General features: G+C 38.2%; 1 protein-coding gene across 1 annotated transcript in view; it reads right to left on the bottom strand.

The window, feature by feature from the left end:
* TWSG1 (twisted gastrulation BMP signaling modulator 1) overlaps nt 1–13,252 on the bottom strand; it is a 68,663-nt gene extending 55,411 nt beyond the window's left edge. The window contains exon 1 of the mRNA XM_011936605.1: nt 13,092–13,252. Within this exon, the coding sequence (XP_011791995.1) occupies nt 13,092–13,214 (123 nt within the window). The 5' untranslated portion in view covers nt 13,215–13,252. The remainder of the gene's footprint in view (nt 1–13,091) is intronic.
* Nucleotides 13,253–14,519: the final 1,267 nt, after the last annotated feature.

The raw sequence follows: 14,519 nt of genomic DNA, 5'->3' as shown, positions 1-14,519 counted from the left end.
TTAAATAGTGCCTAGTGCCTCTTTCTCACATAAACCTAGTAACAAAAATTTAGATGCTAATCCTACTTACTGTACAAGTGCCCCAATGAATTTCTTTAAAAGAATCCAGCGGGAGTGAGTTGGGAGTAGGTACAGATGAGACTGACCACATGTTGATCACTGTTGAGGCTGAGTAATGTGTAAACGGGGGGGTTATTTTACAATTTTTCCTACTTATGTATGTGTGAAAATGTCCGTGTGTCCCAGTGAAATCCTCATTTTGTTTTAACAATGCAACAGGTGAAACAACAAGTGAAAATAAATTTTAATCTCCATTTATGTATCAGCAGCTACTATAACTGTATTAAACATTTGGAGGGGAATAATGATTTATTCTTCCTTTAAATTATATCAGGCCTAATTCATTACCTTTGAACATTAATTTCAGAGATTTTCACATGGTGTTAACTGAAGCAAAACAGGACAAAAATAGGTTAGCGCCACAACTGTTTTTTTTGTTTGTTTGTTTTTTGTTTTTTTTTGAGATGGAGTCTCACTCTGTTGCTCAGGCTGGAGTGCAGTAGTGCGATCTCAGCTCACTGCAACCTCCACCTCCTGGGTTCAAGCAATTCCCCTACCTCAGCCTCCTGAGTAGCTGGGATTACAGGTGTGCACCACCATAGTCGGCTAATTTTTGTATTTTTAGTAGAGACGGGGTTTCACCATGTTGGTCAGGCTGTTCTCGAACTCCTGACCTTGTGACTCGCCCACCTCGGCCTCTCAAAGTACTGGGATTACAGGCATGAGCCACCGCGTCCAGCCATAGCACCACAACTTTTTTTTTTTTTTTTTTTTTTGAGGCGGAGTCTCGCTCTGTCACCCGGACTGGAGTGCAGTGGCCGGATCTCAGCTCACTGCAAGCTCCGCCTCCCGGGTTCACGCCATTCTCCTGCCTCAGCCTCCCGGGTAGCTGGGACTACAGGCGCCGCCACCTCGCCCGGCTCGTTTTTTGTATTTTTTAGTAGAGACGGGGTTTCACCATGTTAGCCAGGATGGTCTCGATCTCCTGACCTTGTGATCCGCCCGTCTCGGCCTCCCAAAGTGCTGGGATTACAGGCTTGAGCCACCGCGCCCGGCCAGCACCACAACTTTTAAGAGCAGGAAAATGGGATGAAGAGGAAAGAAACAATTTAGGAAAATAATGTTCACGAGAGAAAAAAGAAAACATTTCACATTGTAAACCAAAATATTACTAGTACACTAACAAGTCAAGATAACTATAGCAAGAGACTAAAGTAGAATCTAATTTGCACTGATTAAGAAAAACAGAAGAGAAAGTTAATTCTTTAGTTTACTGAATTAAGGAAGCCCTAAACTTACATGAACTATCGATATTTTTAACTTAAGACAAAATATACTTTTAAAAGCTAGAATTATTAATGAGAAGTAAACTATTTTAAAATTCCAACTTATTTCAGAAAACTTTAGATTTATTTAGTAACTAAATCAATTTTTAGAATAAAAAAGCAGATTGTCAATTTAGCACATAAAAGCGCTAAATAAAAGTTCAGACAACAAAGTACTAAAATGATACATTAATTATCTCTGAATCCAATGTTGAATATTCTCATGAAACACAATGTTTATATCATCCTAAAAACTATCATAAATATTAGCCAAAGTACTCACAAGTTAATATAGGGTTTTTCCACTCTTGATACAAAATGGGACTTGAGATTTCTAGAATATAGCATAATATTGATCTAAATTTTTAAAATTATTTTCACAAAAGCACCCCCCGGGAAAGTAGTAAAGATCTTCTTAAAGGAAAATCCCATTTTACCAAATTTATTTTTTCCTGAAACAGGATAGCTAAACCCCTCATTATATGAGCAAGGAAGTACACCAAGATGACAGTTTTACTTTCTTGATGTTTAAAGTTAGATTTCTTTCCTGTTAGAAGCACAAAATAAATATTTATATAGGGACCACCCTTAGGCCCAGCAACTTGTAGGAGTGGCAGGAATGACTGTACTGCTTTGCAACCATGCTGGTAAAAAATATTTACATAACAGCTTCCAGGGAAAAATTTTCATACTTAGTTATAAGTGCAGAGGATGCAATATACACCAATGTTCTAATTCATCCTCATAGTACATCAGTTCAACATTACAAATGTTGTTCAGACGAAACTAATTTAACAAAAAGAAATCTGAATATCGTCTACAAGGGAGGTGATATCTTTTTATAAACTTTTATAGCATTGCATCTTTGTCTTTCTTAAGTACTTATCTTCCACCTTATTGTATTCATTTCTGTACATCTTCTGCAAGTTTAAGGAGAAAAGCAGCTCTCATTATCTAAAGTGTCAACGTGCCTTGTACTTTGCTAATACGAAAGTGGAATTTTATAACTCAGTATGTTGGAATAGAAAGCAAAGCCCCAACAATGTTTAACCTTTTCGGGTTCACCAACTGCTGGGAGAACCTCTTGACAGCTGTGGACCTTCTCCCCAGAAAACGATGCACAGGCAATTTTGAATATAATCCTGGGGATCTCCTGAATATAATCCGGGGGATCTCCCTTAACAGGTCCAGGGTCCCAGTTACCAATCACTGGCACATGAAATACCAAGAGCCAAACCATTCTTCAACTAAAGAGAACAGGGATAAAAAGAGGATGTTCAAGTTCAGGTTTCTATCAGATCAGTTAGGCTACTCACACAATAGACCAAAAAGACAAGAACTAGGCATCTACTGACCATCTACTCACCTCCAATTACAAGAAAATCAGCCAATCAAAATAAACAAATAACCAACAACTCTCTTCGGAAAGATGATTAGCCTCAGAGCAGAGAACACATTCCAACGTCAAGGCCTTCCTTATCTCCAAGTGTTCTCTGCTCTGAGTCCAGTCTGTAAGTCCTATCTAAACACATGGATCTCCCAACCAGGTTTTACTGCCTCATTCTTAACTATATATGGACAACCAAAGAATGCTAGACATTTGAAGAAATCCTGACACATAAAAAAGACATAAAAGAAAAAAAGATCTCAAAAGAGACCTCCTCCACCAGCAAAAAAAACTTCCAATAAGTACCCTCCAAGACACTGAAGAAAATAATGCATCCAAAACAAGCAAATAATGTTAATAGGAAAAATTAACAAGAAATAAATAAGAGCTATTGAAATGTAAAAGTTATTGTTGAAATTAAACAATTCAATAGAAAGAGTCCAAAAGTAAAGTCAGGAAATTTCCCAGAATATAGAGTAAGAAGGTATGATGGGATAGAAAACAGCTAATACACTATACACAAGAAATGAACAATCCAAAAATGAAATCAAGAGAACAATTCCACTAACAATAGCATCAAAAAGAATAAAATACTTATGAACAAATTTAACAAAAGAAATGTAATACATACACAGAAAACTACAATATTGTTGAATGAAAGAAAATTCAAATAAAAGGAAAGGCACACATGTTCATGAAACAAAGACATAATACTGCTAAGATGGCAACACGGTACTCCCCAAATTGATCTACAGATTCAATGCAATCCTTATTAAATCTTAGCTGGCAATACCAAAGCCACAATTCATGAAAGAAATAAATGATAAGCTGGACTTTATAGAAATTTTAAACTTCTGCTCTGCAAAACATACTCTCCAAAGAATCAGATGACAAGTCATAGACCAGGAGAAAATATCTGCAAAAGACTTTTCTGATAAAGGATTGCTATACCAAACATACATACAGAAACCTCAACAATAAAAAAAGTAAACAACCCGATTAAAAAATGGGCCAGAGATTCTTAACAGACACCTCACCAAAAAAGGTATACAAATGGCAAATAAGTATAAGATGCTCCCCATCATATGTCATTAGAGAATTGCAAATTAAAATAATGTGATACCACCATATACCTATTTAGATGCTGAAAATCCAAAACACTGAAAACACCAAATGCTGGTGAGGATGTGGAGCAATAGCAACTCTCCTTCACTGCTGGTAGGAATGCGAAATGGTACAGCCACTTTGAAAGACAGTGGCAATTTCTTACAAAATGAAACACAGTCCTACCCTACAAAGCAGCAATTGCACTCCTTAGTATTTAGCCAAATGAAGTGAAAACTTATGCCCACACAAAACCTGCACATGGATGGTTACAGCAGCTTTATGTTATTTTATAGGGACAGGGTCTCACTTGGTTATCCAGGCTGGAGTGCAGCAGTGTGATTACAACCTACTGTAGTCTTGAACTCATGGGCTCAAGCCATCCTCCTACCATGGCCTCCTAGGTAGCTAGGACCACAGGTGCATGCCACCACTCCAGACGTTTTTTTTTTTGTTTGTTTTTGGTAGAGATGGGGATCTCACTATGATCTTGAATTCCAGCCTCAAGGGACACTCCTGCTTTGGCCTCCTAAAGCAGTGGGATTACAGGCCTGAGCCACCATGCCTGGCTAAGTTTTATTCATAGACACTAAATCTTAGAAGCAATCAAGATGTCTTTCAATGAGTGAATGGATAAACGGACTCTGGTGCATCCATACTAATCAGTGAGTGAAACATTCATTAGCGAGTACATTCATACAATGGGATATTATTAGACAACAATAAGTGATAAAAAGAAATGCATTATCAAGCCATGAAAAGACATAAAGGAAACTTAAATGTATACTGCTAAGTGGAAGAAGCCCCCTTTAAAAGGCTACATTCTGTATGATTCCAACTATATGTCACTGTGGAAAAGGCAAAACTATAGAGACAGTAGAAAAGATCCGTGGTTGCTGGGGGACTGGCAGGAGGCAGGGAGGGATGAATAGGTTGGCTTATGGGGATTTCTTGAGTAATGAAACTATTCTGAATGATACTGTAATGGTAGACACAAGACATTATGCATTTGTCAAAACCATAAAAAGGTAAAATACAGAGTTAATGCTAATGCAAAGTATAGATTTTAGTTAATAATAGCATATCAATATTGGTTCATCAACAGTAACAAGTATACCACACTGATGCAAGATGTTAATAATAGAAGAAACTGTGGATATGTGGGGGGAATGGGTATATGGGAACCCTTTATACTCTCTGCTCAATTTTTCCGTAAACCTAAAACTTTTCCAAAAAATAAAGCCTATTATATATATTTTTAAAATCCCAGCTGGCTTTATTGCAGAAATTGAAAAGTAGATTCTAAAATTCACATGAAAATGTAAGGGACCCAGAACAGCCTAAGCAATCTTGAAAAAGAACAAAGTTGGAGAACTTAGACTTCCTAACTTCAAAACATACTACAAAACTATGTAATCAAGACAATGCAGTACGAACATAAAAATAGAGATAGAAACCAATAGAACAGAACTGACAGTCCATAAATAAACCATTTATGATCAAATGGTTTTGAACAAGGGTGGCACTATAATTCAGTGGGGGAGAAATGGTGCTGGGACAAGTAGATATCCACACACAAAATAATAAAGTTGGATCCCTACTTCACCGCAGGCTCGGACTCCTGGGCTAAAGTGATCTTCCCACCTCCACCTCCCAAAGTGCTGGGATTACAGGTACATGCCATCATACCTGGCCTAAAACTACAAAATTCTTAGAGGAAAATAGACAAGTAAACATTTATGACTTTGGCTTAGGTAATGGTTTCTTAGATACAACACCAAAAGCACAAGTAACAAAAGAAAAGAATAGAAACATTGGATGTCATTAAAATGTAAAACTTTTGTGATACAAATGATACATAATAGTTGAAAAGACAACCCACAGAATGAGAGAAAATATTTGCAAATCATGTACCTCACAAGGGACTTGAACCCAGAATATATAAAGAATTCTTACAACTCAACAATAAAAAGACAAGCCAATTTTAAAATGAGCATAGGTTCTGGGTTAGGCGTGGTGGCTCACACCTGTAACTCCAGTGCTTTAAGAGGCCAAGGCAGGACGATCACCTGAGACCAAGAGTTCAAGACCAGCCTGGGCAATATAGTGAGACCCCCATCCCTGTAAAGAATTTAAAAATTTTAAAAATTAGCCAAGCGTGATGGCACATACCTGTAGTCCCAGCTACTCAGGAGGCTGAGGCAGGAGGATCGTGTTAGCCCAGGAGTTCAAGGCTGCAGTGAGCTATGATAGAGCAACTGCACTCCAACCTGGGCAACAGAGCGAGATTCTTGTCTAAAACAAACACACACAAAAAAGAGCACTGGTTTTCAATAGGTATTTCCCCAAAGATACACAATAAGCTAACCAGACATGGCGGTGCATGCCTATAGTCCCAGCTACTTGGGAGGCTGAGGTGGGAGGATTGCTTGAGTCCAGGAGGTTGAGGTTGCAGTGAGCTGTGATTGCACCACTGCACTCCAGTCTGGGTGACAGAGCAAGATCCTGTCTCAAAAAAAAAAAAAAAAAAATACATACACACACGCACACACACACACACTAAGCACATGAAAAGATGCTCAACATCATTAGCTATTAGGGAAATGCCAATCATAACCACTCCACAAAGGTGCTACAATAAAAAGGAAAGACAAGTGTTGGTGAGGCTACAGGGAAATTAGAGCCCGCATACACAGCTGGTGGGAATGTAAAACAGTGCAGCCACTTTAGAAAACACTTCAGCAGTTCCTCAAAATGTTAAACACAGAGTTGCCATATGGCCCAGCAATTCCAGTCCTAGGTACATACCAAAGAGAAATTAAGAGATACATCCAGGGTTGTCTGTAGCAGCTCACACCTGTAACCCCAGAACTTTGTAGGGCCACGGCAGGAGGATCACTTGAGGACAAGAGTTCAAGACCAACCTGGACAACATAATGAGATCCTGTCTCCAAACAAATTTTCTATGTTTTTAATTAGCCAGGTATGGTGGCACACACCTGTAGTCCTAGCTACTTGGGAGGCCAAGGTGAGAGAATCGTTTGAGCCCAGGACTTCGAGGTTATAGTGAACAATGACTGCACCACTGCCTGTGTGCACAGGCAGCAAACAAATCTGTGTAACATAGTTTGTCTCTTAAAAAACAAACACATCCACACACTAAAACTTGAATATTCATAGCAGTATTATCTACCATAGCCAAAAATATAAATAACTCAAATATCTACCAACCAATAAATGGATAAATAAAATGTGGTATGCCCATTCGGTGGAATATTACTTGACCAAAGAATGAAATACTGAATATGTTACAACACACAGGAACCATGAAAACGTTATTCTCAATGAAAGAAGTCAGACACAAAAGACAATGTATGATTCCATTCATATTAAACATCCAGAACAAGCATGTAGAGAGAGAGTAAACTGCCTAGGGTTTGGGGGGAGACAGAATAGGCAATGACTTCTAAAAGGTATGGAGTTTCCTTCTAAGCTAATGAAAATGCTCTAAAATTAGATTGTGGTGATGGTTGCACAAGTCTGTCGATATGCCAAAACCACTGAATTGTACTCCTAAATGGGTAAATTTTGTAATATGTGAATCATATATCTCAATAAACCTTTTTTAAAAAAAGATCTAACAGACAGAGAATCCATCTTAGATAAGAGTTCCAGAAAGAAATGAGGACATTATATATAATTATATATTATATAAAAATATATATTACATAAAACATATATATTATATATATGTATGTATGTTAGGTCAAGGGATATAACAAAAAACAAAACAGGGCATTTCCTAGTCTTTGCCTCAAAACTGATCCCCAAAAGACTCACAAGATACCGAACGCAATGAATGAAAAGACCAACACTAGACTCAACAGTTTAAATTCCGTAATACCAAGGCTAATGAGATGATACCAAGTTTCCAGAGAGAAGATATAACAAAGCTACCTACAGAGAATAAGAGCTGGACAGGCATCAGACTTCTTATTGGCAATATGGAATACTGTTAGATAATAGAGAAATGTCTCCAAAGTTCTGAGGGAAAAGAATTTAACACAGAATTCTGTATTCAGGCAAACCATCAGTCAGGTAAAAGGTGAGAATAAATACATTTTCAAGATAGGCAGGACCCAGAAAGCTTACTTCCCACACAGGCTTTCTTAGGAAGTTACTTGAGGGCATGTTGGGACAAAATGAGAGTTACTGTTAAAAACAACAAGTTATGAAATCCAAGAAACAGTGGAACCAACTTGGGAAAGTAATGATGGAAAGTCACCATAAGACAGCTTGCATCAGACCTAGATTGCAATCCGTTAAGTCTGGAAATATCAAGACTGAAGGCTCCATTTGGGAGGAAAAATACATTATATACTTAAAACAATATAAGGTGTTAATGATTGATGACACAAGGTAAAGAAAGATAATTAGAAACTCAAGAAAAACAAAATCATTCAAGAAGGGAAATATAATCATAGTACCTATGTGACTATACAGTCAACAGTCAACAATATTTATATAATCATTATAATATAAACATGGTTTATTGTCCGTTTTAGAATATACCTATAAATAAACATAGAAGATTCAAATACAGTTACAAAACAGAGAAATAAGGTTAGTAATTACTGATAGTGCACTCATGGGCCAGGCATTGCTCTAAATACTTTATAGCTAATCCTCACAATACTCACACAGTATGGTTATTATACCTACTTTACAGATGAGGAAATTGAGGCATTGAGAGATTCACTAACTTGCCCGAGGTGATACAACCAGTAAATGGCAGAACTGGATCCAAATTCAGATAGCCTGGTTCCAGAGTTCATGCTCGTAACCATTATACTATGCAGCCTCTCAGAATATACATATTATCAACCTTGACAATGTAAAAGTACAGGTAACACTCCATTCCCCACAGGTTTTGATGCAGCCCATCAGAATGCCAACAGTAGGAAATGTTGAGGGCAGTACTCATAAACGCAAGGGAAAAACTGATTTCTTTGCTTTCTATGATGTTAATCACGGTAGATTCACATGATCTCCCAAGACTGGAGCCCAAACAAACCCTCTCTTCGATTCCCTAAAGAAATGCACTGTTCTTAAAACTCACTTATAGTCTGTCTCATTGCTAATAATAATAATAACAAAATAAATACTTTAAAAGGAAAGAAGGAGACTATTAATATTCTCCACTTACATCAGGAATAAAGAGATAGTGTCTCCAGCTGATAGAACAGAATAGAAAACCTTAAATATATTGAAGAAACTGAAAAAATAACCAAGAGATAAACTCAAAACTGTGACACAAGTGTGTCAGGGCAGAGTGGGAAGAAGAACATGATGAGCTACGACCTTATCTGTTATAGCAGAAAGGCAATTTTAGATATATAACATCTAAAACTGATAAATCAAGAAACAGTAGTACAAGCATATTATTTAGGCACATGGCTAAAAATTACTAACAGAAGTAAAAATATAAGCAGTTAGATTAAAAGTGTTTTTCCCAGGGTAATAGAATGAGTAAGGAGAATTAGATCAAGGGATTCATTTTTTCACTATGTACCCTTCCAATAATTTAATAATTTATTACTCTGATGAAAAAAAGAGAACATTTGACACATACTAGTTGGTTTCTTTCTTTAAAACTGCGTAGAACTAGAAGAAAATTTTGAGCTCACCTAGCCAGTCAATTCACTTTACAGTTTAAATGTGGCAGAGTATATTTTCCACAGATGGCCACACCATTCTATCCCATCCACACGTTCAGCTTACAACACGACACTGTCACTCCTCCAACAGAGGTGGGGCCTATGTTCCCTCCACTTAAATCCAAGTGGACCCGCAGGAGAGATCATATATCAGGACCACAGAGACACACACATATACACACAGAGAGAGTGAAAGGGAGAGAGGGAGGGAGATGGGGATAGAGAAGAGAGGAAGGGGAGGAGAAGTCAGGAAAAGACGTACAACTGAAGAATCTTCCTAGCCCAGGTTTTAGACTTTATCAGTGAGCCTTCAAATTTTCAATGTCCAATACAGTGGCCACTAGTCATACGCAGCTATGCAGTTAATGAAATTAAAATTGAATTAAACTTAAAATCAAATTTTCAGTCATACTAGTCACATTTCAAGTACTTGGTAGCCACGTACGGCTAGATTCTACTGCACTGCACAGGGTAGATGTAGATCTCCATCATCGCAGAAAGCTCTGTCTATAGTGCTGTTTCAGATAATTCCACTCCCGCCACCTTCAAGCCGCCCTGCTAATGCTATGTGGAACAGAGCTGAACTCTTGCACAGAGCCCTGCTCAGAATGCAAATTCGTGAGCAAAATAAATGTTGTTTCTCCCTACTGGTTTTTGGGGTGGTTTGCCACACAGCCATAGGAAGAGGAACACATGGAAACTAAAGCTCAGAATATGAAATAATCTGCTAGAGTGTGGGAGTCCACAAAATCAGGTGAAGAGTGGAACTAATCACATTTCATTTCAACACTCAATACATGTTTGTGAATGAACAAACAGGAAAATTCTCAATATTTGAGCCCTAGATCTTTTCTAACCCCAAGTAGTCTGTCATCCACCAGGAACGTTGCATCCACTACTCCAGAAGAAAGTTTGATGTTTCCTGGCTCTGCAGGAACAGGAATCTCAGAAATGTCAGCATCCATGAATTTGTGACTGAAAATACATCCTAGCTTATTTTGTTTACTAGAATCACTACTTCAGTTAGGTGAAGTTCCACTTGCTTTTCCAGTTTTTTTACACTGATATAGTACTCTTTACATTTTCAAGTATTTTGTTCAAGTCTTCCAATTTTTTTTTGAGACACAGTCTTGCTCTGTCGCCCAGGTGAGAGTACAGTGGCGCGACCTCAGCTCACTGCAACCTCCGCCTTCTGGGTTCAAGTGATTCTCCTGTCTCAGCCTCCCAAGTAGCTGGGATTACAAGCATGGGCTGCCATGCCAGACTAATTTTTGTAATTGTAATTTAAAAAAATTTTTTAATTGGCCAGGCACGGTGGCTCACACCTGTAATCCTAGCACTTGGGAGGCCGAGGTGGCAGATCGCTTGAGCTCAGAAGTTTGAGACTAGCGTTGGCAACATGGCAAAACCCCGTCTCTACCAAAAATAGAAAATAAGTCAGCCAGGCATGGTGCCGCGTGCCCGCAGTCCCAGCTACTCCAGAGGCTGAGATGGGAGGATCGCTGGAGCCTGGGAGGTCAAGGCTGTAGTAAGCTGTAATAGAGCCAAAAAAATTTTAAAGAGTCAAACAAACAAAACAACCTTTGCAAGTATCTACCCATATTAACCAAAAGCTTTCTCTTTTAAATACTCTCTTTAAAAGCAAGGTATTTTAAATAAAGTACACTTTTTTTTTTTTGAAACAAGGTCTTGCTCTATCACCAGGCTTCAGTGCAGTGGCACATTCATAGCTCACTGCAGCCTCAACCTCCTGGGCTCAATTTATCCTCCTGCCTCAGCCTCCCAAGTAGCTGAGACTACAGGTGTACATGAACATGCCCAGCTAATTTTTAAAGATAATTTGTTGTAGAGACAGGGTCTCACTGTGATTCCTAGGCTGGTCTGAAACTCCTGGGCTCAAGCAATCCTCCTGCCTCAATCTCTCAAAGTGCTGGGATTATGAGGCATGAGCCACTGTGCCTGGCCAAAGTACAATTTTTAATTACTTGAACTAATGCAAGTTACAGAGTTGAAGAGTAAAGAATATAATTTGGAATTAAAGAGAATCTCCATCTAAACATGAATATAGCAAATGTTATGAGACTTTATTTTGAATAATGAATAATGAAGCTACATTGAAACAACCTGGAAGATACCACAGACTCCTCATCTGACCATAGCACAAAACTGGGCTTCATGTGCAGACACAAAATTTCCAGCCAACACAAGCCTAAGCAGGCGTGCCCTATTAAGATTTCCACATACAAAATTAGGTGATTAAAGAATTAGTGTTAATTTTTAAACTGTACAATTGCTCTAATAGCTATGTTGGTAAAGAGTTCTCTTTTAGAGATACATATTAGAATTATCAACAAAACAGTATCAAGGGATTTGCTTGAAATTAAAACAGAGCTGGGAGTGGATAGTGAAGGAGGGTATAGATGAAACAAGAGTAGCTGGGAGGTAGTGACTGCAGGAACTACTCATGGATAGTTCATTATATTATTCTCCTTTTATACCTGAAACTGTCCACAGCAAAAAAATTAAAAACTGAACAACAAACAGACTTCCCTAGTTCAATGTTTTGGTTTGAAATGCAAAGTTAGGGTTATCAGAGTATGAAACGGGGGTAAAATTCGAGAAGGACCAAAACGTCAGAAATAAGCACAAAATGTTTACGATGTATAAAAACAACTGTCACTGTAGCACATACACACAGTTAGTCTCCAGTGAGGCTTACAGTCATGTTAGCTGACTCATACTTTACAGAGAATGCTAATGTGTGTGGTTACTGAATTTCTGAGTGCACAGCCAGCAACTAGAAGGGAAGCTAATCAGGAGTTCAATACCAGCCTGGTAACTGAGCCGCATCACTTACTCTTATTTTTCTCCCCAGAAAAATGAGAGTGGTGGCTACATTAAGAGGTCTGCCTTGATGACTGGAAAGGATATAACTGCGAAGTATCTTGCAAACAGATTGTCCAGTCCCAGCCAACAACTTGCCTGCAACATTGTGGGATACCCTGAGCCAGAGCCACCTGGCTAAACTACTCCCAGATTCCAGGCCCTCAGAAACTGCATGAAATAATACATGTTTATTGCACTAAGTTGCTATGTTTTGGGGTAATCTGTTACATAGCAATAGAAAACTAATACATCATTAGTTAGGGTAACAATTTATCTATTATTTGATCAGCTAATTTTTTTTCTAAATACAGTCATCGAACCTCTTGCTGTGTTAATTAGATTACACAAGGGAACTCCTTAAATCATCTGAATAGAGTGCTCATCACCTTGTAATGACATGTTTATACAACAGGATATTACACTCAGTATTGAACTTCTTGAATCTAACCTTGCTACATATATGATTGCTGTGAGGGTAAAAATCCAGACCCGTGGGTCATGATTCAGTACCCGAGGCCCTGACCCAACACTCATACCCTATATCTGTATATAAACATAATGTTTCTGCTCTACAATATAGTTCAATATTAATAAAAGGACTCTTAGTCCTACCTGAATAAGGCATTTGCTCACATCACTAGCACAGAGTGCTTTGTTGCAGCTCAGTGATGCTGGAAGCCATGTCAGGAACATCAGGATGGCTAGAGTAAGCACAGCAACATAGTGTAACTTCATGTTTCTTCAAAGAAGATGATCAGTAACTCCCAGGAAGCTAAACAAACAAACAAACAAACAAACAAACACAACTTTAATTCAAAGGCAAGTGCTAGAGTAAAAACAAATATAAAAATGAAAAACAGCACATAAACTAAAACTCATTGTTTGCGTCAATAGATTTTTTTCTTTCTTTTTTAGAGTCTTGCTCTGTTGCCCAGGCTGAAGTACAGTGGTGCGATCACAGCTCATTGCAGCCTTCAATTCCTGGGTTCAAGTGATTCTCCCACCTCAGCCTCCCAGTTATCTGAGACTACAGACAATACCACCATGCCTGGTCTTCAAAAAACTTTTGAGTGATCACTTAAAGATCATTCTCAATGAAAGATTATATAAACATTTAAAAATAAACAGTAATTTTATATAATAATGGCTTCATAGCCATCTTCAAGGACCTAGAACACTACAGTTCCTCAGACTATCCAGAAATGGTGACTGTGAAAGTACAGTGAGTATATCTAAACCCTCAGTAACCTGAGAATACATCAGGCAAATAGCTAGTTTCAATACTGCACTGCTACTATTCAACTTTAGTTTCAGCTCCATTATTCAACTTTAAGACCATATAAAACTATTAATATTGTATTATAATTTTAAGATATTTAATTTTCATTCTTAGAATCAAAACAAAATTTTAAATGGAAATTATTCTAGGGTTTAGACAGAATAGAGCAGCTCAAAGCAAGAAGTAGAGTCCACAGAGTCACTTCTTGAATAATTGAGCAAATAACAAAAGGCAGTGTAAATTATTAATTGCATTAAGAACTCTACATAATTATTAGAATGTGAAGATATTCTTTTTTTGTTTTTGTTTTTTGAGACGGAGTCTCTCTCTGTTGCCCATGCTGGAGTGCAGTGGCGCAATCTCCGCTCACTGCAACCTCTGCCTCCCAGGTTCATGCAATTCTCCTGTCTCAGCCTCCTGAGTAGCTGGGATCACAGGCGCCTATCACCACGCCCAGCTAATTTTCGTATTTTTAGTAGAGACGGGGTTTCACCATGTCGGTCAGGCTGGTCTCAAACTCCTGACCTCAGCTGATCCACCCACCTCGGCCTCCCAAAGTGCTGGGACTACAGGGGTGAGCCACAGCGCCTGGCCAAGATATTCTTTTAATTCTATTGGTACCACGCATTCTTCAGAGTTACTAAGAAGATACTATAGTTCAAAAAGAAAAAGGAAAAAAGACTAGCACAAATCCAGTTTGACAGGGGCCAAACAGTATACATAGTTATTAAACTTTAAATACGGGAAGATACCATTTCTTC

The sequence above is a fragment of the Colobus angolensis genome, unplaced genomic scaffold (genome assembly GCF_000951035.1).
Source record: "Colobus angolensis palliatus isolate OR3802 unplaced genomic scaffold, Cang.pa_1.0 Scaffold155, whole genome shotgun sequence".
NCBI classification, from domain to species: Eukaryota; Metazoa; Chordata; class Mammalia; order Primates; family Cercopithecidae; genus Colobus; species Colobus angolensis.
The sequence above is the reverse complement of the archived record's forward strand: the minus strand, read 5'-3'. Positions and strand labels throughout refer to the sequence as shown.